We start from the raw sequence: 27623 nt of genomic DNA, 5'->3' as shown, positions 1-27623 counted from the left end.
GCATAGAAAGGTATTCGCAGTTGGAGGTCTGGCCACTGTACATCGAAGTGATAAGAACTAGGGGATTTGGGCAGAGCACAGTGACAGCGTCTGGTACACCCCTTTTCCCTCTTCTGTCTGCCTCGAAGATAATTATGATAATCTGACAAGGCAGCAGCCATCCTGAAACAATAAACCTGTAGGCAAAAAAAGCAAAAGCCAAGGCATGGAAGATGGCAGAGTGGAAAAAGAAAAGGCCTGAGTCCTGGTGGCGTTGTTGAACAGCTGAATCAGCGCTAGCAACTGCCTGTTTGTTGCTACATAAGATGTTTGGTTATCTAACAAATACAAAACTCTAAAGCCACTATTAGAGTATCTGTAGCCCAATGCAGTCATAAAAAATAGTGTGGTGGTTAGAATAATGCCCCTAACCCTCAAAGATGCCTATATCCTAATCTGCAGAATTTGTGAATATGGTACCTTACATGGCAAAAGGGACTTTCCAGATAAAGACCTTGAGACAGGGAGATTATTTTCTATTCGTGTGGGCTCAATTTATTACATGGGGCTTTAAAATGAGAGAACCAGGGGCGCCTGGGTGGCTCAATCATTAAGTGTCTGCCTTCAGCTCGGGCCTGATCCCAGGGTCCTGGGATTGAGCCTTACATCGGGCTCCCTGCTCCGCGGGGAGGCCTGCTTCTCCCTCTCCAACTCCCCCTGCTTGTGTTCCCTCTCTCGCTATGTCTCTCTCTGCCAAATAAATAAAATCTTTAAAAAAAAATGAGAGAACCATTCCCAGCTTTGTGCAAAGGGAGCTGGAACTATGCAAGAATGTTTGGAGAGATGCAACATTCCTGGCTTTGAAGATGAAGCAAGTGGGCCATGAGCTAAGAAATGTGGGTGGCCTCCAGAAGCTGGAAAAGACAGGGAAACAGATCCTCCCCTTCAGCCTCCAGAAAGAATCCCAGCCAGTCCTGTCGACACCTTGATTTAGTCCAATGAGACCCATGTTGGACCACTCATAGAACTGTAAAATGATGTTTGTTAAAACAAATTTAGTTTTAAGCCACTAAATTTGTGGTAATTGGTTTCAGCAACAATAGAAAACTAATAGAAGTGGCATGCAGATAAAGAGAACGGCATAGGCAAAACCCTTGAGACACAATCCCTTGCCTGTCTCTAGGAACAGAAGTAAAGCCAGTATGACTAGAACATAGTTGGGAGAGAAGGCCCATGCCAGACATAGCAGAGCACTGCAAACTTTGGTAAGATTCCCACCTAGATCCTAAAAGCAATAGAAAGCTTTTAAGTACCTAAGCAACACAATCAGGTTTTTATTTTAAAATATTCAGACTAAAAAATATATTCAGCTAATATGTAGAGAATAGATTAGAGATAGGAACAACTAGGGGTTATTAATATTAATCTAGAAAGATGATGATAGCTCGGACTAGGGTAATAGGAAAGAAATGGAGGAAAGGAAGTCCATTCTAAAAACATTTTGGGGGTGAAAAGAACAAGACATGATTGATGGGTATAGGGAGAGGGGAAAATAGTATCAGGGCTGTCTCCAGATAAGAGTATTTGCCCAACTGGGTAAATGATAGTGCCATTCACCAAGTTAGGGATCACTTAAAGGAGGACCAGAGGGAGATGGGATCAATAATGACAAGTACTATTTGGGAAATACTCAGTTTGAGGTGCCTATGAGGTAACCAGGAGTTGCCAAACAACCAGGCAGGTATTTGAATCCAAAGCTCAAAATAAAGTTCAGGACTGCAAACGTAAATATGAAAGCAATCCTTAGTATGGTAGCTCTTTACTTAATGGGAAAGATAACTGCTATACCTTTAGCATGAAAAGTTCCAGGTATGATGAATAACAAAAGAGCCAGTTCCCTCAACTGTCCCCTCTTTAAAAAAAAAAAAAAGATTTTATTTATTTGACGGAGAGTGAGCGTACAAGCAGGGGGAGCAGCAGGCAGAGGGAGAAGCAGGCCTCGGGCTAAGCAAGGAGCCTGTTGTGGGACTCCATCCCAGGACCCTGGGATCATGACCCAAGCTGAAGGCAGATACTTAACAACTGAGCCACCCAGGCACTCCCCCAAAAATAAACTTTTTAAAAAATTAAAAATAAAATGTGAGTAGGGGAAGAGAAGATGTCTCAAAGAGTTTAAAGAATATACTGGGGGAGGGATTTTGGTACCATTTAAACCAAAGAAGATGTAGTCAAAAAGGATGAAGATGACAATTGTTGAATGCTGAAAAGTCAACTAAAATGAGATCTACAAAATATTCATTAGATTTAGCACATGGGAGGTTATGGGGAAGGAATTATGGACACCGAAGCCTCGTTACGGTAGACTGAAGACAAGAAACTATTGAAAGAGAAAACTATTTTAAGACTTTGGACCCTAGAGAGAAGGTGGGTAACTAGATGAGGAATAAGACTAATGTGTGTAAATGCTAGCAGAAACATGAAAATAATAGGTAACTTATTGTACATACTGTGCAACAGACACTGAGAACTCATTTAATTCTCACAACCACCTTGTGTAGTATGTTCTATTGTTCTCCCTATTTTCCAGAAGAGAATAATAAGGTCTTGAGGAGTTGAGACAGAAGGTGATGGTACTAGAACAGAGAAGTCACAGTGCTTGCTGTAAATTCTCAGGAGATGAGGGACATGACAACATACACAGATACAAGGACTGACTTTCGATAATGGGGAAGAGATATTGATAGATTTGACTACATTTTAAAAATTCTGTGTATCTGGGGCACCTGGCTGGCTCAGTTGGTGGAGCATGCAACTCTTGATCTGGGGGTCATGGGTTTGAGCCCCAAGCTGGGTGGAGAGATTACTTAAAAAATTTTTTTAAAAAAGGGCACCTGGGTGGCTCAGTTGGTTAAGCAACTGCCTTCGGCTCAGGTCATGATCCTGGAGTCCCGGGATAGAGTCCCACATCGGGCTCGGCGCTTCTCCCTCTGACCCTCTTCCCTCTCGTGCTCTCTGGCTCTCATTCTCTCTCTCTCAAATAAATAAATAAAATCTTAAAAAAAAAGTAGAATAGCTAATTTCAAAGGCATATTCATTAAATTAGAAAAAAAAATTTTAAATTCTGCATATCTAACCACCATGAATAAAATTGGAAAAAAAACCCCACAAACTAAGGAAACTATTCTAACATTAGAAATACTATTCTACTTGTAAAAATAAATACAAAGTACAAAAATCCAAATAGGACCAAAAAAATGCTGGTATAAATTGGTAATATATTTTTAAGTAAAAAATTCAACCTCATTAGATACTATGAAAGAAAATTTTTAATAATAATTCCTAGCTTGGGCTGAGGTAGAGAAGAATCACAAACTGTAATACATTATTGGTGAGACTATAAAATTAGTTCAGCTTTGGGGCACCTGGGTGGCTCAGTCCCCTTCGGCTCAGGTCACGATCTCAGGGTCCTGGGATTGAGCCTCACATCAGGCTTCCCTGCTAGGCTAGGAGTCCTCTTCTCCCTCTGCCCATCCCCCCACTCGTGTGCACGCGCGCTCTCTCTCTCTCTCTCTCTCTCAAATAAATAAATAAATAAAATCTTTATTAAAAAATTGATTCAGCTTTTCTGGAGAGAAACTGGGCAATATGTATTAAAATCTTTAATTTTTATATATGCTTTGGCCTAGAAATTCTGGCTAGTAATTTATCTAAGAATAGCAAGCTAAGACTTAATTATAAAAATGCTGATCAAAGCTTTGCTTAAATATTAAAAAACGAGCAACCGGGGCGCCTGGGTGGCTCAGTCATTAAGTGTCTGCCTTCGGCTCAGGTCATGTTCTCAGGGTCCTGGGATCGAGCCCCGCATCGGGCTCCCCACTCAGCGGGAAGCCTTCTTCTCCCTCTCCCTCTCCCCCTGCTTGTGTTCCCTCTCTCGCTGTGTCTCTCTCTGTCAAATAAATAAACAAAATCTTTAAAAATAAATAAATAAATACATAAATAAATAAAATAAAAAGCAAGCAACCATCTAAATGTATAGTAGTAAAGAAATTATTGAGTAAATTATAATGTGTCCATGCAAAGATATATCACTAAAATAGATGTTGCATAGTATTTAATAACCTGGAAATATAAGTAATTCATACAAGTTTTTTTATTTTTTATTTTATTAACGATTTTATTTATTCATTTGACAGAGACACAGCGAGAGAGGGAACACAAGCAGGGGGAGTGGGAGAGGGAGAAGCAGGCCTCCCACGGAGCAGGGAGCCCGATGCAGGGCTCAATCCCAGGACCCTGGGATCATGACCTGAGCCGAAGGCAGACACCTAACGCCACCAGGCGCCCCATACAAATTTTTATAAATGTATGAAACAATATGAACTATATGGTTCCACTCTATTAAAAAAAGACTGGGAAACAATGGGTTAACAATGGGCTCACAGTTAATTTTTATTGGAGGGTTACAGTTAATATTTTTTTCTTTTTGCTTATCTACATTTGGCATACTTTCTACAATGAAGATGTCGTACTATTATAATTTTAAAACAATAAAAATTCTTGTTAATGCTTAAACTACACAAATAAAGCCCATAGCTCTATTAGGATTCAATTAGGGGAACAGAACCACTATGAGTATTATGAACTAACGGATTCATTATAAGAACAAGAGCATCCATAACTGTGGGAAAAGCAGGGCAAGACTGTTGACTCTGCATCTGGTGGTAGAATTGGGGTCACTATTGCTCAGCAGGGCCCACAGGTGAGAACTAGAGCGTGAATCCAGGAGAAAAGGACAAGCTGGAATCCTTGTCTCTCACCATCTTTCATCAAGGTAGCGTTCAGAGAGCAACAGTCGCTGCCTTACCTCACTTCTACCACCCATTTCTTGTGTATCAATATTATTTTTAATTTTTAAGTAATCTCCACATGCAACATGGGACTCAAACTCACAACCCCGAGCTCAAAAGTCATAAGCTCCACCAGCCAAGCCAGTCAGGTGCCTCGCCACCACCCATTTCTCATCAAATCATTTTTGGATAATTCCAACTGAGAACCATTCATGTAAGGGTGATGGGCACTTTTTAGACAATCTGTTCTTGTAATATTCCAAAGGAAAATAATTTCTAAGGACTCATTAGAAATTCTCATCTACTCCAAAATGATATTTCACAGCAAATATGTTTTATTAAGCTTCTTTGTGTTAATGTTGTGAAAATCAGATGCTCAACCACATGCCATCTGTGTGAGTTGGGGCAAGTCATTTAATTTGTGTCAGGTTCCTAACCTGTAAAATGGGGAAGATAATAGAATCCATGTGAGAGGAGTTGTGAGAATTAAGTGAGATAATACATGTAAAAAAACTTCGGGGTGCCTGGGTGACTCAGTAGGTTAAGCATCCAATTCATGATTTCAGCTCAGGTCATGACTTCAGGGTCATGGGATCAAGCCCCTAGTCAGGCTCCCTGCTCAGCTCAGAGTCGCTTGTCCCTCTCCCTCTGCTCCTCACCCCTCCCCTGATCCCTCTCTCTCTCCCTCCTCTCAAATAAATAAATACAATCTTTAAAAAATACACATGTAAAAAAACAGCATAATTAGCATATTGTAAGTGCTCAATAAACGATAGCTATTATTCCTATTAGAAAATATGCACATAATGAGTAAGTATGTAAATATGACTCATGATTGTAGGAAACTTCACTACCTAGCATTTTGATATGTGGATTTCCTCTGCATTTAAGTCAATGGGATCTTTTTTTTTTTTTTAAGATTTTAAGAAAGAGAGAGAGAGAGAGCACAGGCAGGGCAACCAGCAGGCAGAGGGAGAAGCAGGCTCCCCGCTGAGCAAGGAGCCTGACGTGGAAATCGATTCCAGGACCCTGGGATCATGACCTCAGCTGAAGGCAGACACTTAACTGAGCCACCCAGGCACCCAGTCAATGGGATCCTGATGCAATCCCACAGGTGTGTACAAAGAATGGTGCTTCAGATGTGATCTAGGCTAGGTTTTTGTTTTTGTTTTTTTTTAAGATTTTATTTATTTATTTGAGAGAGAGTGAGAGAGCATGAGTCGGGGTGGAAGGGCAGAGGGAGAGGGAGAAGCAGGCCCCCCATTGAGCAAGGAGCCCCATGCAGGGCTCCATCCTAGGACCCTGGGATCATGACCTGAGCAAAAGCAGATGTTCAACCAACTGAACCACCCAGGCGCCCCTCGGCTAGGTTTTCTTTTTTCCTTCTCTCTTTCTTTTTTTTCTTTTCTTTTTTTTATAGAGGAGCAGAGGGAGAGGGAGAGAATCCCAACCCAGTGTGGAGCCTGACATGGGGCTCGATCCCACAACCCCTAGATCATGACTCGAGCTGTCATGAAGAGTCTGATGCCTAACCAACTGAGCCACCCCGGCACTTCCCATGTTCTTTTCTTTAAACTACAATCTATAGCAAATTTATATCAAGACCTAGAAAAAGAGTGCCCATATAATTTATTGCACTAAACCAAGACACTTTTAGATTGAAAGAGAGCACTATTAAAAATTACCCTGGATCAAGAGCACCTGGGTGGCTCAGTACATTAAGCATCTGACTCCATTCCAGCTTCGGTCATGCTATTGAGGTGATGAGATCGAGCCCCAACTTGGGTTCCACACTCAGCTGGGAGGCTGCTTGAGATTCTTTCTATCCCTCTGTCTCTGCCCTTCTATGTTTGCACACACTGTCTCTCAAAATAAATAAATAAAATCTTTAGAATAAATAAAAAAAAAATTAAAATTACCCTGGATCAATGGCATAAATAAGGACTTTTCCAGGCCAACCAGGACATGTAGCAACACATGGATGGACCTTGAAGATATTATACTGAGATAAGTCAGACAGAGAAAGATAAATACTGTATGATTCCAATTATATGTGAAAACTAAAAAAGCCAAACACGTGAAAACAGAGTAAAAATGGTTGCCAGGGGCTGGGGTGTGTAGGAATAGGAGAGATGTTGTTTCAGAGTACAAGCTTGGAACTAGTAGTAAATAAGTCCTAGAGATCTAATGCACAGTGTAATGAATACAGACAACAATACTTATTATCGTATTCTCATCATCAAACTTGCTAAGATACTAGATCTTAATTATTCCAACTACAAAAAAGACATGATAATTATGTGACATGATAGAGGTGGCTATCACTACAATGGCAATCATATTGCAATATATAAATATATCAACATGTACACTTTAAATTTACACAATGTTATATGTCAATTAAAAAATACTAAATTGGGGAGTGCCTGGGTGGCTTAGTCATTAAGCGTCTGCCTTCGGCTCGGGTCATGATCCCAGGATCCTGGGATCCAGCCCCGCATCGGGCTCCCTGCTCAGTGGGAAGCCTGCTTCTCCCTCTCCCACTCCCCTTGCTTGTGTTCCCTCTTTCGCTATCTCTCTCTCTGTCAAATAAATAAATAAAATCTTTTAAAAAAATACTAAATTGGTTTCATGACTTTCGAATGGGTTGCAAACCAGTGTTTTATTTATTTTTATTTTTATTTATTTTTTTAAGATTTTATTTATTTATTTGACAGAGAGAGAGAGAATGAGCACAAGCAGGGGGAAGCGGCAGGCAGAGGGAGAAGCAGGCTCCCCGCTGAGCAAGGAGCCCGATGCAGGACTCCATTTCAGCACCCTGGGATCATGACCTGAGCTGAAGGCAGATGCCCAATCGACTGAGCCACCCAAGCGCCCCACCAGTGTTTTAAAAACCATTGGTAAAGCAACATCTTCATGTTACAGATAAACTGCCAGTTTCCTTGTTTTTCAAAATTTTGTAAACTATTTCAATACGGACAATAACACAGTTTTATCAAACCACTCTGCTTTATTAAGTTCTTTATCCACATTTGCTTTTTATTTTTTAAGATTTTTTATTTATTCATTTATTTTAGAGAGAGAGAGCATGCATGCCCAAGTGAGGGGTGGAGGGTGGAGAGGATGAGGGAGAGAGAGAGAGAATCTGAAACAGACTCCGTGCTGAGCATGGAGCCAGTCGCAGGGCTTGATCTCTCAATCGTGAGATCATGACCTGAACAGAAACCAAGAGTTGAATGTTTAACTGACAGAGCCGCCCAGGTGCCCTCATATTTGCTTTATTTTTTTCAATGAAATTAAATGTGTATCTCCTTATTCCATTAGCCCTCCCCCACCCACTTGTCCCAAGTAATCATAATCTCTTATCTAAATTTGGCATTTTTTCCAGACCCAAACATGTCTTTATATTATTAATACAAAAGATTATATTAATTGAAAACATATAGCACAATTTGTTATATTTTCCAAGTTTTATGTAGCTGGCATATAAATTGTTTTTTTCACCCAACATATTATTTTATTTGTTTTGTTTGTTTATTTATTTATTTTTAAGTAAGCTCTATGCAGAGCTTGAACTCAAGACCCTGAAATCAGGAATCCCATGCTCTACCAACTGAGCCAGCCAGGCACCCCTCACTCAACATATTTTTAAATTTTTTATATTTTTAAAATATTTTTTATTTGATGTAGCTTAGTCCATTCATTTTTAATATTTAAGTATTTTTACAAAATTTTTTAAGTTTAGCTTTTTTTTAGTAATCTCTACACCCAACCTGGGGTTCGAACCTACAATCCCAAGATCAAGATCCCATGTTCTTCTGACTGAGCCAGCCAGGCACACCTTTTATTTTTTTATTTTATTATTTTTTTAAGATTTTATTTATTTATTTGAGAGAGAGAGAGCACAGGGTGAGAGAACACAAGCTGGGAGTGGGGTGGGGAAGGTGCAGGAGAGGGAGAAGCAGACTCCCCACTGAGCGGGGAGCCTGACACAGGGCTCCATCCCAGGACACCATGATCACAACCTGAGCCACCCAGGCTCCCTCAGGTGCCCCTTTTAACACATTTTTAAAGTAGGCTCCATGCCCATTGCAGAACCCAATGGGGCTTGAACTCACAAACTGAGATCAAGACCTGAGCTGAGATCAAGAGCCAGGTGTGTAACCGACTGAGCCACCTAGGCAGGCCTTCACACACACACACACACACACACACACACACACACACACACACACACACACACACACACACACACACACACACACACACACACACACACACACACACACACACACATTATTTATTTGTCAGAGAGAACGTGTGAACAAGCAGGGGGAGCAGCAGGTAGAGGGAGAGGCAGGCTCCCCGAGGAGCAAGGAGCCTGATACGGAACTCGATCCCAGCACCCTGGGATCATGACCTGAGCCAAAAGTAGACAATTAACCAACTGAGCCACTCAGGTGTCTCTTAACACATATTTTTTTTTTTTTTAATTTTTGAGTAAACTCTAACCCCAACATGGAGCTAGAACTCATGACCCCAAGATCAAGAGCCACATGCTCTCTGGACTGAGTCAGCCAGGTGCCCCTGATCATTCATTTTAACTCATGTATGGTGTCCCCATATATGAATATATCACAATTTGTCCATTCCCTTGTTGGACATTTAGTTTATTTTCAGTTCTTGCTGTTAGAAACAATGGTGAAATGGGCATTCTTGTTCAATGAGGGAGATGGGCAAGCAGACTCTGCGCTGAGTTTGATCCCATGACCCCAGATCATGACCTGAGCAGAAACCAAGAATCAGTTGCTCAACCGAGCCACCCAAGCGCCCTAGCACTTTCAACTTTTAATAATGTCTTTAATATTACATTTAACCATCATTTCTATCTGCATTTATGTAACCTGCAATAATGAGCCTCTCATATATATTGTTGGAATAATAATAAAGCTGTTTTTCCACTCCAGAAATATAATTGCTTATTACTGTACCAACTGTTCTACAGAATCAAAGACATTCTAGAACATTCTTATTTTGTACAGTATGCGAAATTCAGGCTATAGTTTATTAATAGTATTTCCCTTTTGTTCCCCAGTAGATTCGGTAGATTCAGCTTTATATTTTAAACGAATGTTAAGAAACATTTCCACCTTTGTGTCCTAGGTGTTTGTTTTTTATATTGTTATAAATTATCCAATTTATAAGTATCTAAAACTGTAAACTTAATACCTATACAAGAATATCAAAGCAATAAAGATAAAGCCAAAGTAAAAAGTTAACTAGTAGTAAGTAGTAGCAACTACATAATTAAAGGGTAAGGATAAACAGGGACCCTTCAAAAGGGCAGTCTTCTATTGTGATATGAATGGAAATGGCAGAAATGCCGCAAGTGTTTCTCAGACGTCACTATGGCAGGAGACCAATTTATCAATGGTCATGATATTTTAGGACAGTTAGCTTGAAGTAACAAGTTCATAGTAGAATTTACATCCTGATTTTTCTCACATTGCAGCAACTAAGGCCATATTTCAACCCATATCTACATCCATTAAGTGACAAATGAGGGGCACCTGGTGTCTCAGTCAGTTGGGTGTCTGCCTTCAGCTCAGGTCATGATTCCAGGGTCCTGGGATCGAGTCTCGCTTTGGGCTCCCTGCTCAGCAGCGGAGTCTGCTTCTCCCTCTGCCTGCCGTTCCCCCTGCTTGTGCTTGCTCTCTCTCTCTCCCTGACAAATAAATAAAATCTAAAAAAAAAAAAAATTTATTGTTTGTATATACTCACACATGTAGGTTTCTTCAGAGTAATCGCAAACATAAATTAGCATTCTGGACCTCTGGACCAGATACTATGCTAAAATCTTTACATATGTTAACTTATTTGATCCTCATAACCTTAGGAGGTAGGTATTATTCCCATTTTACAGATGGGTAAGTATAACCTATGGGAAGGTATTATGGGTAGGTACGTTTTGGGTAGGTATGATTCCCATTTTATAGATGTTTGGAGAAGTTAACCTTCATAGAGTTTTGGAGAAGTTAAATGATCTGTGTAAGATCATACAATAAGTTCTTTTTTTTTAATAAGTTCTTTAGAGATCTTATAGTTCTTAGATCACCACAATAAAATGAAGTGAAATTTAAGAATGGGTATTTGCAATCTGGCAGGCTTCTGTTGTGTCACCAACTATACAACATACTAGTGAGATGGAACTAAATATGCTGCTCAGAATACTAACAACATGTCTATAGAGTATTGCTCAGTCATATACTATCTATATGCTCATCAGAGTATTATATGGTTAATTTAATTATGGTATATACATCTGATGGAATATAATGCAGCCATAAAAAATCAGGAAGCTTTTATTTTTTACGATTTTATTTGAGAAAGGAAGAGAGCACGCACACTTGCACAGAAGCATAGGAAAGGACTGAGGGAGAGGGACAAGCAGACTCCCCACTGAGCGCAGAGCCCGATCCCAGGACCCCGAGATCGTGACCTCCCCCATGATCTGAGCCAAAGTCAGACACTTAACCGACTGAGCCACCCAGGCATCACATGAGGAAGCTTTTATATACGAATATAAGACAACAGACAAGCTATATCACTAAGTGAAAAAGTCCAGTGTATAATAATCTATTGTTTGTGTGAAACTATATCATGAACACGGAGACCTGAGATTATATACAAAATTTGGGCTATATGTGTATTTGCCTGAGGGGAAGTTTGCCAACTTTTTTTTTTTTAAGATTTTATTTATTTGTTTGAGAGAGAGAGAGAATGAGAGATAGAGAGCACAAGAGGGAAGAGGGTCTGAGGGAGAAGCAGACTCCCCGTTGAGCAGGGAGCCCGATGAGGGACTCGATCCCGGGACTCCAGGATCATGACCTGAGCCGAAGGCAGTCGCTTAACCAACTGAGTCACCCAGGCACCCCAACTTTTTTTTAAGACTTTATTTATTTGAGGGGCACCTGGGTGGTTCAGTCGTTAAGCGTCTGCCTTTGGCTCAGGTCATGATCCCGGGGTCCTGGGATCGAGCCCGGCATCGGGCTCCCTGCTCAGTGGGAAGCTTACTTCTCCCTCTCCCACTCCCCTGCTGTGTTCCCTCTCTCGCTGTGTCTCTCTCTGTCAAATAAATAAATAAAATCCTTAAAAAAAGAAAAAAAAACTATTTGAGAGAGAGAGAAAGAGCAAGAGCAGGGGGAGGGGCAGAGGGAGAAGCAGAATCCCTGCTGAGCAGGGAGCCCGATGTGGGGCTTGATCCTAGGACCCTGGGATCATGACCTGAGCCGAAAGCAGACGCTTAACCAACTGAGCCATCCAAGTGCCCCCAAAGCTTGCTAACTTTTATTTCATTTCCCCACAAAATGACTAAGAATCTCTAGGCTATGGGGTGCCTGGCTGGTTCAATCAGTAGCATGCAACTCTTGATCTTGGGGTTGTGAGTTTGAGCCACATTGAGTGTAGACATTACTTAAAAATAAAATCTTAAAATAAATAAATAAAATCGTAAAAAAATTTTTTTTATTAAAGATTTTATTTATCTGGCAGAGAGAGGGAACACAAGCAGGGGGAATGGGAGAGGGAGAAGCAGGCCTCCTGCAGAGCAGGGAGCCCAATGGGGGGCTCAATCCCAGGACCCTGGGATCATGACCTGAGCTGAAGGCAGACGCTTAACAACTGAGTCACCCAGGCGCCCCATAAACTTTATAAAAAATAAAGTCATAAAAAATTATCTCTTGGTTATGAATGAACACTTAGTCTTACACAAATTGTATATACACTGTGATTTATATATACGTATATATATAAGAACAGTGAGGGGCACTGGGTGGCGCAATCAGTTAACTGACAACTCTTGGTTTTGGCTCAGGTCAAGATCTCCTGGTTGTGAGATCAGACCGTGCCAGGCTTCCTGCTCAGCTTGGGAGTCTGCTTGAGATTTTTTTCTCCCTCTGCCCCTCCTGCTTATGCTTTCTCTCTCTCTCTCTCTCAAATAAATAAATAAATCTTGAAAAAAATACGAACAGGAAAAGAATAAAATAAATAAAGTAAAATAATAGCATCTTATACCAAAAATTCCAGATGGATCAAAGATTTAGCTGATTACAAAGGAAAGAAGAAATTACTAAAAGAAGCTATAGGTAAATATTTTTATAACTTACTAAGTATAAGTCCTAACCCCAGATCCATAAGATAAAAGATATGTAAGTTCAACTACATACAAACAAGGAAAAAAAAATTTTTTTTTTTTAATAATTGGGCGGGAGGGGCAGGGGAGAGAGAGAAAGACTCTGAAACAGGCTTCACATCCAGTGCTGAACCCGATGTGGGGCTTGATCTCACAACTCTGAGATCATGACCTGAGCCGAAATCAAGAATTGGATGCTTAACCGACTCAACCACCCAGGCGCCCCAAGGAAAAATTTCTTTAAGGCAAAACCAACTAACCAGCTAGCCAACCAACTGAAAATTTAAAAAATACATAGTGTATATAAAGTCAGAAGAGAAAGGGAAAATGTTTGTGAATTATATCTCGGATGAAAGACTAATTTTTGTAAAGATCTCCTACAAATCAGTAAGAAAGACCAACAACTCGGTAAAAAAAATAAGTGAAAAATATAAATGTTTTACAGAAAAGTAAACATAAATGGCTTTGAAATATACGAAAATAGTCTCAATTTCACCCATATTAAGAAACCACACTAAGATACCATTTTTCACCTATCATATTGGCTAAACTATAGAAGTTTGAGAAGACATCTTGTCAGAATTTGGGGAAACAAGCACTCTCATACACTGCTGGTAGAAGTGTAAAACTGGCTCAACACTTGTGGAAAGCAATATATCAATAATAATATCACAAATATATATATTCTTTGGCTCAGCAATTCCACTCTTAGGGATTTATCCAATAAAATTACTCCAACATGTGTGAAGTGATATGTACACATTCATTGTGGCATAGTTTATAATAATGAAAGAAAAAAAACTGCATGCTCAAAAATAGGAAACTAGGGCTCCTGGGTGGCTCAGATGGTTAAGCGTCTGCCTTCGGCTCAGGTCATGATCCCAGGGTCCTGGGATCGAGTTCTGCATCAGGCTCCCTGCTTAGCGGGGAGCCTGCTTCTCCCTCTGCCTGTCTTTTATGAATAAATAAATAAAATCTTTAAAAAAAATAGGAAACTAAATCATGACACATTGACAACTGAAAACTCTGCAACTAATACTCCCAAATAAACAGAGAAATGGTTATATACTAACATGAAAGCAACTCCAAGATGTATTGTTCAGTGAATAAAACAAGTTACAAAACACTATGTAATATATACTATTATTTTATCAAATAAAAGGTAGGAGGACATATGTATATATTTGCTGATATGTGCACAGAGTATGTGTAGAACTATTTATTCTTTGTGCCTTCTGAATTTTCCATCATGAACGTATTATCTTTTGTTTTTTAGGATTTATTCATTTATTTCAGAGAGAGAAAGAGCTCACGCATGCAGGAGCAGGGGGAGGAGAGGGAAAGAATCCCAAGCACACACACTTCCCACTGAGCGTGGAACCCAAGTTGGGGCTCAATCTAAGACCCCGAGATCATGACCTGAGCTGAAATCAAGAGTCTGACACAACCCACTGAGCCACGCAGGTGCCCCAAATGTATTATCTATTGAGAATAAAACATTGAAATTTTTTAAGTGTTGGGAATCTATGAACTAGTTTTCTCTGCATCCCCTTTATCTCCTGTTTTCTACTCCACTTCCTTACCTTTCCCCACCATAAATCCACTCCAGGCTTTTAGGCTTTACTTACTGTCATTGAGGGTGTTTTTGTTTTTGTATTGTTTCAGAGATAGAATTTAGTGATTCATCAGTTGCATATAATATCCAGCACTCATTACATAGAGTCCTCCTTAATGCCCATCACCCAATTATCCCATCCCCCATGCACCTCCCTCCAGACACCCTTTTTGTTTCCTGGAGTTCAGTGTCTCTTATGGTTTGCCTCCCTCTCAATTTTCATCTTATTTAGTTTTTCCTTCCCTTCCCTTATGTTCATCTGTTTTGCTTTTTAAATTCCACATGAGTGAAATCATATAGTATTTCTTTCTCTGACTCACTTATTTTGCTTAGCATAATACCCTGTGGTTCCATCCATGTCCTTGAAAATGGCAAGATTTCATTCTTTTTTATGGCTAAGTATTATTTCATTGCATATATATACCACATCTTCTTTATCCATTCATCTGTAGAGGGACATCTGGGCTCTTTCCATGTTTTGGCTACCGTGGACATTGCTGCTATAAACATTGGGATGCAGGTGCCCCCTTCGAATCACTACATTTGTATCTTTGGGTAGATATCTAGTAGTTCAGTTGCTGAGTAATAGGGTAGCTCTATTTTCAACTTTTTGAGGAGCCTGCATACTGTTTTCCAGAGTGGCTGCACCAGCTTGCATTCCCACCAACAGTGTAAGAGCATTCTTTTTCCACATCCTCACCAACATCTATTGTTTCCTAATTTTAGCCATTCTCACAGGTGTGAGGTGTTGGCTCATTGTGGTCTTGATTTGTATTTCCCTGATGACAAGTGATGTTGAGCATTTTTTCATGTGTCTGTTGGCTGTTTATATGTCTTCTTTGGAGAAATATATGTTCATGTCTTCTGCCCATTTCTTGACTGGATTTTTTATTTTTTAATTTTTTGGGTGTTGAGTTTGATAAGTTCTTTTTAGATTTTGGATACTAGCCCTTTATCTGGTAAGGCATTTGCAAATATCTTCTTGCATTTTGTAGGCTGTCTTTTAGTTTTGTTGACTGTTTCCTTTGCTTGCAAAAGCTTTTTATCTTGATGAACTCCCAATAGTTCATTTTTGGTTTTGTTTCTCCTGCCTGTCATTGAGGGTTTTTACCAGTCATCAGGACATCCGACTTACACACTTTATTGCAGCCTAGAAACTAACTGGAGACCCCTGAGGTCCTCCTGGTGCAGGGATTCTTGTTTTTTTTTTCTTAATTGTTTTTATGCCACTAATTCCTTGGGCAATCTGGTGAAGGCTTCAGACTCCTGAGAAAATAAAATATATAAGATTATAAAGAAAATCAATCATATTGAAACAAAGTTATAAAAAGATTTTTAATTTTTATTTTTTAAAAAGATTTTTATTTATTTGAGCAAGAGAGAGGGAGAGAGCATGAACAGGGAAAGGGCAGAGGAAGCCACCCAGGCATCCCCATAAAAAGATTTTTTTACAGATTTATTTATTTGGAGGTCACCTGGATGCTCAGTCTGTTAAATGTCTGCCTTTGGCTCAGATCATGATCTCAGGGTCTTGGGATCAAGCCCCTTGTCAGGCTCCCTGCTCAGCGGGGTGTCTGCTTTTCCCTCTCCCTCTGCCCCTCCCCCTGCTTGTGCTCTCTCACTCTAATGAATAAATAAAATCGTTTATTTTTTAAATATTTGAGACAGAGAACGAGAGGGGGGAGGAGGGGCAAAGAATCTTTAAGCCAACTCCTGGCTGACAGCAGAGCCCAAAGTAGGGCTTTTTTTTTTCTTCAAAGTAGGGCTTGATCCCACAGAGCCTGAGATCATGACCTGAGCCAAAATCAAGAGCCGGACACTAAACCAACTAAGCCACCCAGGTACTCCTATAAAAAGATTTTTAAGACATTATTTGTGATATGGTAATACATGTTTTTATTAATACATTAAATAATAAGCTATATTTGGGGGAGTCAATAACTATGGTAAATTTGGGGGCACCCGTCCAGCTGTCAGTACAGCATGTGACTCTTGATCTCGGGGTGGTGAAGTTTGAGCCCCACACTGGGTGTAGAGATTACTTAAAAATAAAATCCTAAAAAAAAAAAAAAATAACTATGGGCACCTGCGTGGCTCAGTTGTTAAGCATCTCCCTTTGGCTCAGGTCATGATCCCAGGGTCCTGGGATCGAGCCCCACATCGGGCTCCCTGCTCAGTAGGAGGCCTGCTTCTCCCTCTCCTACTCCCCCTGCTTGTGTTCCCTCTCTATCTGTCACATAAATAAATAAAATCTTAAAAAAAACAACTATGGTAATTTTGAAAAAGTCATGAATATATTTCAAAATATCAGCAATAACTGTAATATGATATATGACCTTTTGCATCAAACATTCTGTCACTTTCATCTTTTTAAATAAAGTACCTCCTAGATCTAGACAGATTGCCTTCTATACCTTGGTGCTTGGCTGGTTATTTGGGGATTTCTCTTCACCATCATCCTGGGACAGCTTTGCCACTCTCTGATGTCTATGTCCTGTTTTCTGTATCTTATGTCTTGTTTATTCCCTTGTTTTGGTGGAGTGTATCCTCCCAATTGTTTCTGAGAAAGACTGTACGGGAGGAAAATTATTTAGATCTTGACTAACAATTCAATATTCTATGATTCATACTTGATCTGCTGAGTAAAGAAGTTGAGGTTGGGAATCATTTTCTTTCCAAAGTTTGAAGACTTTCCAGTGTTAACTATCAAGAAGTCCATTCTGATTTTGGATCCTTTTATGTGACTTGCTTTTCTCTCTGGAAACATGTAAATATTATTGTTTCTTTGTTCTGAAATTTCACAACAACCTATGTTGTTGGGGTCCATTTTCATCTTATGGGATGAATATTTGGTGGGTACGTTCAATAAGCTAATTGATGTCTTTCCAATCTGGAAATTTTCTTGAATCCTCTTTTTCTTCCTTCCCTCCATTTTCTCTGTTCATGCAATTTGGAAATCATAAAGCTTTTGAACTGGTCCTCTAATGTTTTTAAATAGTTTCTTTCCTAGTTTCCATCTTTTGGTCTTCTTACTCTATTTTGGATCTTTCCCCAATAAGTCCCTCAACTCTTAAGTTCTTTATTTCTGTATTCCTTAATTTGGAAAGGTTCCTTTTTTGTTCTCTAAATTTACCTTTAATATAGTACTCTCTCCTTATTTGTTGGTTGCAATAACTTCTCAACTCTGAATGGAATAGTTTTGTTTACTTTTCTTGCTTGTGCAGTGTCTATTTTTCTATTTCCAATTAACAGCTCACTCATGAACTAGTTGCAAACACCATCAGAAGTAGAAAATTCTCTTCCTATAGGCTAATAACTGGCTAATTATTTCTTCTCAGAGACCTTTTTTTTAAGATTATATTTATTTATTTGAGAGAGTGAGTGAGCAAGAGAGAGGTAACAAGGGCAGGGGAGTGGGTGGCAGAGGGAGAGGGAGAAGCGGACTGCCTGCTGAGCACAGAGCGGATGCGGGGAGCTGGATCCCAGGACTCCAGGATCATGACCTAGAGCAGATGCTTAACGGACTGATCCACTCAGGCAAACCTCTGAGAGTTTTGTTTTTTTTTTTTAATGTTTATTTATTTGAGAGAAAGCACATGCAGGGGGGAGGGGCAGAGGGAGAAGCAGGCTCCTCGCTGAGCAGGGAGCCTAACTCAGGGCTTGATCCCAGGACCCTGGGATCATGTCCTGAGCCAAAGGCAGATGCTTAACCAACAACCACCCAGGAGCCCAGTCTGAGAGTCTTTTTTAAAAAAACAGGGGACACCTGGGTAGCCTAGTTGGTTGAACATCCAACTTTTTTTTTTTAAAGATTTTTTATTTATTTGATAGAGAGAGACACAGCGAGAGAGGGAAGCAGGGGGAGTGGGAGAGGGAGAAGCAGTCTTCCCACTGAGCAGGGAGCCCAATGCGGGGCTCCATCCCAGGACCCTGAGATCATGACCTGAGCTGAAGGTAGATGCTTAACGAATGAGCCACCCAGGTGCCCTCTCAAATAATTTTTTAAAAGTAAAAATAAAAAACAAACACTATCTGTAATGCCAAAGGGCAGGCAGGCCAACTTCACAGCTGAATGAGCCACCCAGGCGCCCTCTCAAATAATTTTTTAAAAGTAAAAATAAAAAACAAACACTATCTGTAATGCCAAAGGGCAGGCAGGCCAACTTCACAGCTCAGGACGTTGGTTCCACCTCTCAAGTGTCGTTGATGATGACGAAGACCCAGGTGGGTCTGGGGAGTGACTCAAGGATGGACTCAGGGATGAAAGGATTTCTTGTGGACCCTCACTAATAGTCTGGAAAACAAGGGGAGGAGTATAGCACTTATTTCTGTGTCTAAGAGCTGCATAAATCATAAAAAGGAGAAACATATTTAAGAATAGTTCGCTCTTAACTGGTGGGGCATATTAAATAAGGCAGACCTCATTTTGAATATCTGATCTCATTAGTATAGGAGACCCAAGACCCAGGGGAAAGGACATTCTGGGTCAGAGACTTCAGTTAGGGTAGCAAGTATAGAGAATTAATGTTCAGGCTGGATTTCTCACATACTCCTCCTGGCATACAACATATGGTATATCCCAGCTTGAATGAAAACTCTGGTCTTTTTCAACAGGCTAACAGGAGAGAGACTTAATAAATTAAGTGCATGTTGACCCACAGTAGGCTCCAAAGAAATCCCCCTAGAGTGAGAGGACAAAGGAAGATTTTTTTAAAAGTAATCTCTACACCCAGTGTGGGGCTTAAACTCACAACTCTGAGATCCGGAGTCACATGCTCTGCCAACTAAGCCAGCCATGTGCCCTAAAGAAAGATTTCTGAAAGTGGAGCAAATGCTTCCATGTCAGAAAAGAAAGGCTTAGTTAGTTGGCAAGCTCTGGGGAAACAGATACAATTTTCTCAGGTATCCTAACAGAGAAGTGAGAGCAGCGGTACTGTTTGGGTATTAGGTCAATCAGGAGATCACGGAAAGCACTTTGGAATTTTAGATACCCATTTTTCCAAAAGACCTTTTTTTTTTTGCAATGGAAATGAAAGATTTCCCATCTAAACTTTCCCAACTCTTAGACCCGACTCCTTCCCCTCAACTTCTGTCATTTTTCCTTTCCTTTAGGACACTTTAAGGTTTTCATTTGTAAAGTCAGGGTATTAGTTTTAGTAGTCTTCTTTTACTCATCTTGAAAAATTGATTGCACACAACAATTAGTAACAAAGACAAGTAAATAGTTTTGTCTCTCACGCTGTATAGATGGGTTTTTTTTTTCAAATTGTGGTCTGGGAATGACAAAGGCAGTTGTCACTGCCACAGGAAAAATTTCATTGGCATTATTAGTACTTGAATGCTAGGGAAGATTTTGCTTTTCCCATTAAGTCAACTGCCTTTTGTCCTTTACTTTCACTTAACACCTTTTGAACTTGTGGTAGAGGCTGTTAGTTTCAATTTACCCTCCCCCTTCTTAGATAGAACGCCAATTTTATTCCCAACAGCGATGCATCCAGCTTCAAGATTGTATTTCTGAGCTTCTCTTGTTGGGTGGGGTATGGAGAGAGAGAGATGTACTTGAAAGTGTTCTATGAGTTTCTGAGACTTTCAAGTCTTATAAGGGGAAGCTTTCTTCCTCTCTGCTGTCTAGAATGCAGATATAGTACTTCAAATTTCTGCAGCTATATTTGAAGTGGGGGTTAATCCAGGTGCGAGGGATACAAAAAATTCCTAAATTGCCAGAACCCTGGTGATATAAAGCTGAGCTTCACAAGTTCTGTACTGGTTAACTCTGGATTTCACTGACACACGGGCAAAATAAACATTGTCATTGTTATTACTTTTTCTGTTACATGGAGCAAAACAAAAAACACATTAAAATGTTTGTAACAGGGGCACCTGGGTGGCTCAGTCAGTTAATCTGCCTTCCCCTCAGGTCCTGATCTCAAGGTCCTGGGAGCGAGCCTGAGTTACGGCGCCCTGCTCAGGGGGGAGCCTGCTTCTCTCTGTTCTTCCCGCCCCCCTCTCTTGCGGTCTAATAAATAAAATCTTAAAAGATGTTCTCGTAAATATACAGTAGTATCATCTTATCTGTGGGGGAATATGTCCCAAGACCCCGCAGTGGATGCCTGAAACCGCAGACAGTACTGAATCTAAATACACTGTTTTCTCCTATACCTACATACCTATGATAAGTTCAATTTCTAAGTCTGGCAAAGGAAGTGATTAACAATAATAAAATGGGACAATTATAAACTTAGACTATAATAAAATAAATGTGGTCTCTATTGTACTGTACTCACCCCTCCTGTGATAATGTGATGTCAAAATGCTTATATGTGATGAGACGAAGAGAAGTAAATGATGCAGGCATTGTGACGTAGCACTAGGCTACTGACCGTCTGACGACAGGTCAGAAGGATCGCCTGCTTCCAGACTGCAGTTGACCTCCGGTTAACTGAAACCACAGAAAGTGAAACCCAGAGAAAGGAATACTACTGTAAATCCAGTTTGCAAGCTAGTGTTTTTTCCCTAGGGCCAAGAGAATTAAATTTTAAAGGTTATCAGTGGGGAGGTAGGGCAGCTTTTGTCAATCTGAGTAATGAATGTTATAAAATACAAACTATGCTGTAATACATGGGAAAAATGAGAAGACACTATTTTAAAAAAGATGGAAGAAATAACCAAATATAAATTTTAAGAAATTATCAGTGAAATTAAAAACTCAGTAACTATACAATTCAAAAAGCATAAACCTAAATTGGACTCCCATTTGGAAAAACACAGGCCATGAAAGACATTTTCAGGAACTATTGGGGAAACCTGAACGTGGACCAGATATTATGGAATTACTATTAATTTTCTTAATTTACTCAGAATGTCTCACAGAGATGGAAAGCACAAAAGATGGTAAGGGAAACTTTACAACAGTACTTATCAAAAGTACTACTTATAGGGGCACCCGGCTGACTCAGTTGGTGGAGCATGTGACTCTTCATGTTAGGGTTCAAAGTTCAAGCCCCATGTTGGGTATATAGAGTACTTAAAAAATCTTATAGTAGTATTTATAATTAGTAATCTATTAGTAATTAGAAACACTTCATTTACCTTTTCAAAAAAAGATTTTATTTTAGAAAGATCACAAGTGGGAGGTGGGGAGGAGAGGGGGAGGGAGAAAGGGAAAGAATCTCAAGCAGATTCCACTCTAGAGTGGAGCCCAACTGGGGTTCCATCTCATAACCCTGAGCCGAAAGAGTCTCAATGCTTAACCAATTGAGCCACCCAGGTACCCCCCTTTTTTTTAAAGCCAGCCTTATGCCCAAATGTGGGGCTTAAACTCAGGACCCCGAGATCAAGGGTCGTGTGCTCTACCAACTGAGCCAACCAGGAGTACCATGACTGTTTTACGAACCTCTTTTCCATAAAGGCTTACCTTCACATTGTTACAGAATGAATTATGCTGCTTTTTCACAGGAATCCCAACACTTAACACTACGAAATCACACCAATTATTCCCTCTATGTATTCTAGTGGTGTTTTTTCTTTTTTTCAAACTCCCATCTTTGCCTATGTCTGTTGGGGTCAAACATGAGAGGTCTGTACTGTAGGTAAGCCTAACAAATTAACTAGACTCCAAGTTGGGTAAGGAAATGCCTGTGAAGATTTAACTCACACTTGGCTTACTTACTGCTTTATTTCAAATCTAAGAGGACATCAATTGCCAAGATGTACCAAGAACTAAACACTGCCAACTCTGACAATGTACTTGACAATCCTGCAAAATGCATGAATTGGTTATAGCAGCCTCTTTTTTAAATTTCATCAATCTGTTCACACTTCTCATTTGAATAAAACTGCTTTGCTTCTATTTGGTAGACAATCCCTTGCATTACAGCTTCTAGGCAGCTCCCCTGCATAGGTGCCAAGACATAACTTGGTTGCCACTTTGCAAGAAAATATGAACTGTGGCTATCCTTCTAAAAATTAGGATTTCCTTAAAAGTTTATATCCTGCTGCTTCTGTGTGCCTTTTTTTGTACATGGAAGTAACATTTTTATGTTGAACTATCCTTTTGAAGACACTACGCAATTAAACTAATGCACACCAACAGCTATTATTAAGTTTCACATGTGGACAGGCAAAGACATGTCAGTGGCATTGTGGGTCCACCAAAAGTGTTAAGATGCCATGGATTGTTCAGATCTACTCCAATTTCAGAGAAGCTAAAATGTGAAGGAAAAAATGTACCCTAGAGTTAGGTATGGTGTCAGGCATATTTTCATGTTTGTATGTAAATTCTCACAACCATCAACGGGACTTAGCTTTGTGATCCCATTTTTCAAGTAAGTTCAAATGCCTTACCCAAGATTCCCCATTGAATGAGTGCCTGGACCAGGATTCAGACCCACTTAACTATGCAAGGTAATTCCAGTTCTCCTCCCAACTTGTAAGAATTTAGAGACTGACTTGTTCCCAAGAGTTAAAAAGCACTATGCCAAACATGTGAAATGGCCAGTTACCAGTGTACTCTGTTGTTAAATACCCTGAGGGTGACCCAAATATGATCAATGTACAATTAAGCAAGAAATGCCCACCGAAGATTTAATTTGCTATCACTATTGCTTTCTCTGGTTTTGGTCAATCTCCTCTTTGCTGAAGTCCCACAAGCTTTATACAAGGGAGTGAACTATGGGATAGAACATACCTCTGATGAGAACTCTGTGTAAAGAAACCTGAGTTTGAAGTTTCTAATTCAGTTCATTTCTGTTATTTTCCTTGAATGTGTTTAGCTTATGTAAACATTGAAGAAATGATTCTTTAAAGCTATAGCTATAATTTTATTCAAGGTAATTTAATGTCTTGTGAAGTTCAAAATTTATAAAATTGTATATATTGTAAAATAATAAATTGTATAATTAAAGTACATGACAGTAACAAGTCAGAAGGGGAAACGGGAGGAAAAGTGTTCTAATCCATTATCTTCCATTTCACGATCTAAAATCTCGAGCTCTTACCATCATATTCATGTCCCTTTCCTTTAAAGGTATTATTCAGAGGTTTATCATCACTTCTGCTTTCATTCCAGTCACAAGACTTCAACCTGGTTGCAAGGGTGGTTGGGAAAGGTCAGCTAGGAGGCTTAAGTACCCAGTTAAAACATAGGGATTCAATTAAAACAAATGAATAATATATATTGAGGAACAATTATCAGTTTTTGTGACATTGTCCTGAAGCCTGTACACAAAGTAAAAAGGAAAAAAAAAAGTAAATTTACTCTCGGCAGTGGCTGAATCCCAGTTGCCAATTATTTCTAAATTCAAAGCAGACTATCCTGGTTTCCAAGCCAAGACTTGTTTTCTTGCAACATCTAGAACATACCAAGAAAGCAGGGGGTAGAGTGGATGTGCTAGAAGATAAGAAAATTGTGTATCATCATTGACAGAAATGGTGACAGCAACTCAAAACTAACAATATGCATTTCACAGCTAATTCAAAATAGACCAATCTGAACCTAAACTTTTGGCTGGCTGATCCAAGAAAACCTCGTAAAAGGGGTTTTTAGGCCAAAACAAGTAATAATAAGAAATCAAAGATTTTAACAAAGCTAAAGTTTGAAAAAGAGTTTTCCAATGTTCTTTGAATACATTTAAACTCTTACATTTACTGTCCTAGAAAAAAGTTTCACACAGGATTATATTCTACTGAAGTAATAGTTTTGTCAAAGCCTACAAAGTTACAAAAGTACAGCAATTATACAAAATTGCTGACTGCATGAACATGAGGCACTTCAAATGCTTAGGTTTTAGTGTAGGCTTATTGGTTAGATTCAATCCTCTAGAAACAGGCTCACTCAAGCTAGTTTCCTTTTTCTACTCCCTTAGTTCTACCCCTTTTCATATTTTATAGGACATCTACACATTTTCCCCCTTCCTCCTACCTTTCCTAAAGGGATAAGGCAACTTTCTAAGGGTTATATTTGACAAAAATACAATTAATCGAGACTATCTGAAGTAGCTTCTTACACCTGGGTTTTCTCATTCTCTTTTAATCTGTTATACGTAACTCCTATCCAGGGACCAAGAGAAGACGCTTTTTAACTGCAAATAAAGATAAAAGCACGTCAAGCTGTCACAAAAGGGATGTTTCTTGGGAACAGAAGGTAACATCTGGAGCATGTTCGATTAATCCAACTGTGCCTGCACTCCCGATAACCCCAGAGGGTATATTTGTAAATCAACAGTGCCCAACTTCACTTAAAAAATGTTACCTAATACTTAAAACACATATATAATCACTTTCATTAATGTAGGAATAATTTTGAGCCAATAAAGGAAAATAAATGTAAACCAAGTTTATTTTGCTTTTTAAGTAGTGTTCTTAAAGCACTACAGCTTGGTAAACAATGTAAATTAGTATAAGTCATCTCAAAAGCCAGAGTTTTGTTTTGTTTGTTTTTTAATGAGTTGTTAAAAAGATGCAGCCTATTCTAACAGGATAAATATTTTTAACCATTTCACTTCGAGTTAATGAAGGCTCACAAATGAGCAACACTCCTCATTGAGGAAAACAAAAAGCTGTTGTCGACAAGCGACAGCACACACACACAAACAAAAAGAACTGTGTAAAAATAACTAACTGTGTTCCCATATTTTTTGAAGTCGCTTTACAATGGGATGATATGCACATGATCTTGCTGCAAACTTGCCATACAGACTCGTAATACATGTAGTCTAGACAAACGATTCAGTCCAAGAGGTGCTAACTTTAGACAATGCAGCACTAGAATCCTCTTAACAACGCAATTTGTTTTACTCATTACCTTTTCTTCTAGACTGAAATACAGGCTAGAAAGAAAATGCTCCCTAATTAAAAATTGTATTGTTTACAGGAAAACTGTGTAATTTTGCATTAGAATTTACAGGTATATGTTCAAATTGAATTTGCCTCCTCCCCCCGTCCCAGTCACAAAATGGGCATGAAGTAAAATTTTTAAAAATGCCTTAATTTTAAACTTCATGCAAACTAAATAAAGATGACCAAAACAAAAGCTTAAACAATGGAAGGGTATTTCACAGAAAATTTCTTATACAAAAAACACATAAGAAAAAGGGCCACTAGGTGACATTTTAATTTACAAATTGGCATCATTTTGGTCGACAAATATCCAGATGCTGTTTTCTTCTGCTAACAAGAGTTGCGGGGGGTGGGGGTGGGGAACCCAACAACAATAACAAAAAAACCCAGCATGACTTCCGATTTTAATCACACATTTCTTCTGGAATTTCATGTGGATTAAGGATGCCAGGGACAGACATTTGAAGTTTATGTTTCTCTTCCTGAGCCTGTCGAAGGGCTGTTTCTCTTTCTTCCAAAAACAGATCAGATGTATCTTCACCTGCAAACTCCTGTGAAAACAAGACAGTTGAAGTGTTAACATAGTAAATTCCAATTTTGGAAAATGACCTTTGGGGGGGACAAAAAAAAAACCCATGTAAAAAGGATAGACAAGCACCTCCCTGTTTTGTTTACACAATGATAAAAATCTATCCTTCAACTGGTTGGGTTTAATTATAGTGTGTGTGTGTGCGTGCGCGCAAGCGCGTGTGAATGTATTTAAAGATTATAGGTATTAGAGAAAGCACGTGCTGGCACGCACAGGGGGGAGGAGCAGAGGGAGAAGAACAAGCGGACTCTGTGCTGAGTGCAGAGCCTGACACCACATGGGGCTTGATCCCAGGACCTGGAGATCATGACCTGATGAAGGGTCAGATACTTAACTGACTGAGCCACCCAGGTATCCCTAACTTATAGTATATTGATACAATTCTGTATAGCTGAATTAAAACCAAAAGTGTTAGTAGTTGAGGATAAAAAGGTTATTAAAAGAGGCATAGTGTGACGTCATATATATATAAAATACACTTCACAAACCAGGCAATTTAAAAAGCTGTTTCTCCTACGATTAATGATAAAGTTTAGCTACATTGTGATTGACTTTATAGCTGTTTCAGGTAATTTTCATTCTCCACCTTACAACTTAGCTAATATATTTACAATCGAAAAAACCTTATTTGTATCTTGGAGGAAAAAATTTGATTATTGCATGTGACCAATTCTTATTTAAGTCAGGTTAAGACAATCCATCAACCACTTCTAGATGTTATGTTACTTTTAGCTTTTTTTTTTTTTTTTTTTTAACATTTTATTTGTCAGAGAAAGAGAGAGAGTGAGCGAACACAAGCAGGGGGAGCAGCAGGTTCCCTGCCGAGCAAGGAGTCCGATTCAGGACTCGATCCCAGGACTCTGGGATCATGCCCTGAGCCGAAGGCAGACACTTAACCAACTGAGCCACCCAGCCGTCCCTACTTTTAAATTTCTTTAAAAGAAAATAATGGAAGATGAATCCCTCTTCCCATAAATTTAAATGAAGCATTGTGTAACAGCAGTTGTAACAGGTTGATTATCTGCTAATTTGTCTGATTTCCCTAAAATGGATTCCTTACTAACAAAATGGGTATGAAATCCCCAAAGGGTCTACCAGTGTTTCTTTCCCCATATTTCACTTTTTTTTTTTTTTTAAGATTTATTTATTTGAGAGAGCGAGAATGAGAGAGACAGTACATGAGAGGTGGGAGGGTTAGAGGGAGAAGCAGGCTCCTCGCTGAGCAGGGAGCCTGATGTGGGACTTGATCCTGGGACTCCAGGGTCATGACCTGAGCCGAAGGCAGTCACTTAACCAACTGAGCCACCCAGGCGCCCCCCATATTCCACAATTAAAAAAAAAAAATCAGCTGTAGGATGTAATCACAATATTCCAAGACATTTATATCATCTAAAATAACAAGTTTCCAAAAACATTTCAAATCCATCCTGTTCTCAACTACAATTTAGTTTTTCACTCTGAATCAGTCTAGGACTAGTAAACCTGAATATCATTCATTTTGCTTTACCAAAAAAGTGGTTAATTCTACAATGTAACTAAATCATATCTAGTTTTACTATGTCTCCA

The 27623-nt window shown here is 39.4% G+C and overlaps 1 protein-coding gene across 3 annotated transcripts in view; it reads right to left on the bottom strand.

Annotated features, from left to right (window-relative positions):
* Window positions 1-24950: 24950 nt before the first annotated feature.
* XPO1 (exportin 1) overlaps window positions 24951-27623 on the bottom strand; it is a 45455-nt gene continuing 42782 nt past the window's right edge. For all 3 annotated transcript variants that reach the window (XM_035728813.1, XM_035728811.1, XM_035728812.1), the window contains exon 25: window positions 24951-26019. In XM_035728813.1, the coding sequence (XP_035584706.1) occupies window positions 25873-26019 (147 nt within the window). In that variant the 3' untranslated portion in view covers window positions 24951-25872. The remainder of the gene's footprint in view (window positions 26020-27623) is intronic.

This window comes from Zalophus californianus, chromosome 8 (genome assembly GCF_009762305.2).
Source record: "Zalophus californianus isolate mZalCal1 chromosome 8, mZalCal1.pri.v2, whole genome shotgun sequence".
In the NCBI taxonomy this organism is placed as follows: Eukaryota; Metazoa; Chordata; class Mammalia; order Carnivora; family Otariidae; genus Zalophus; species Zalophus californianus.
The sequence above is the reverse complement of the archived record's forward strand: the minus strand, read 5'-3'. Positions and strand labels throughout refer to the sequence as shown.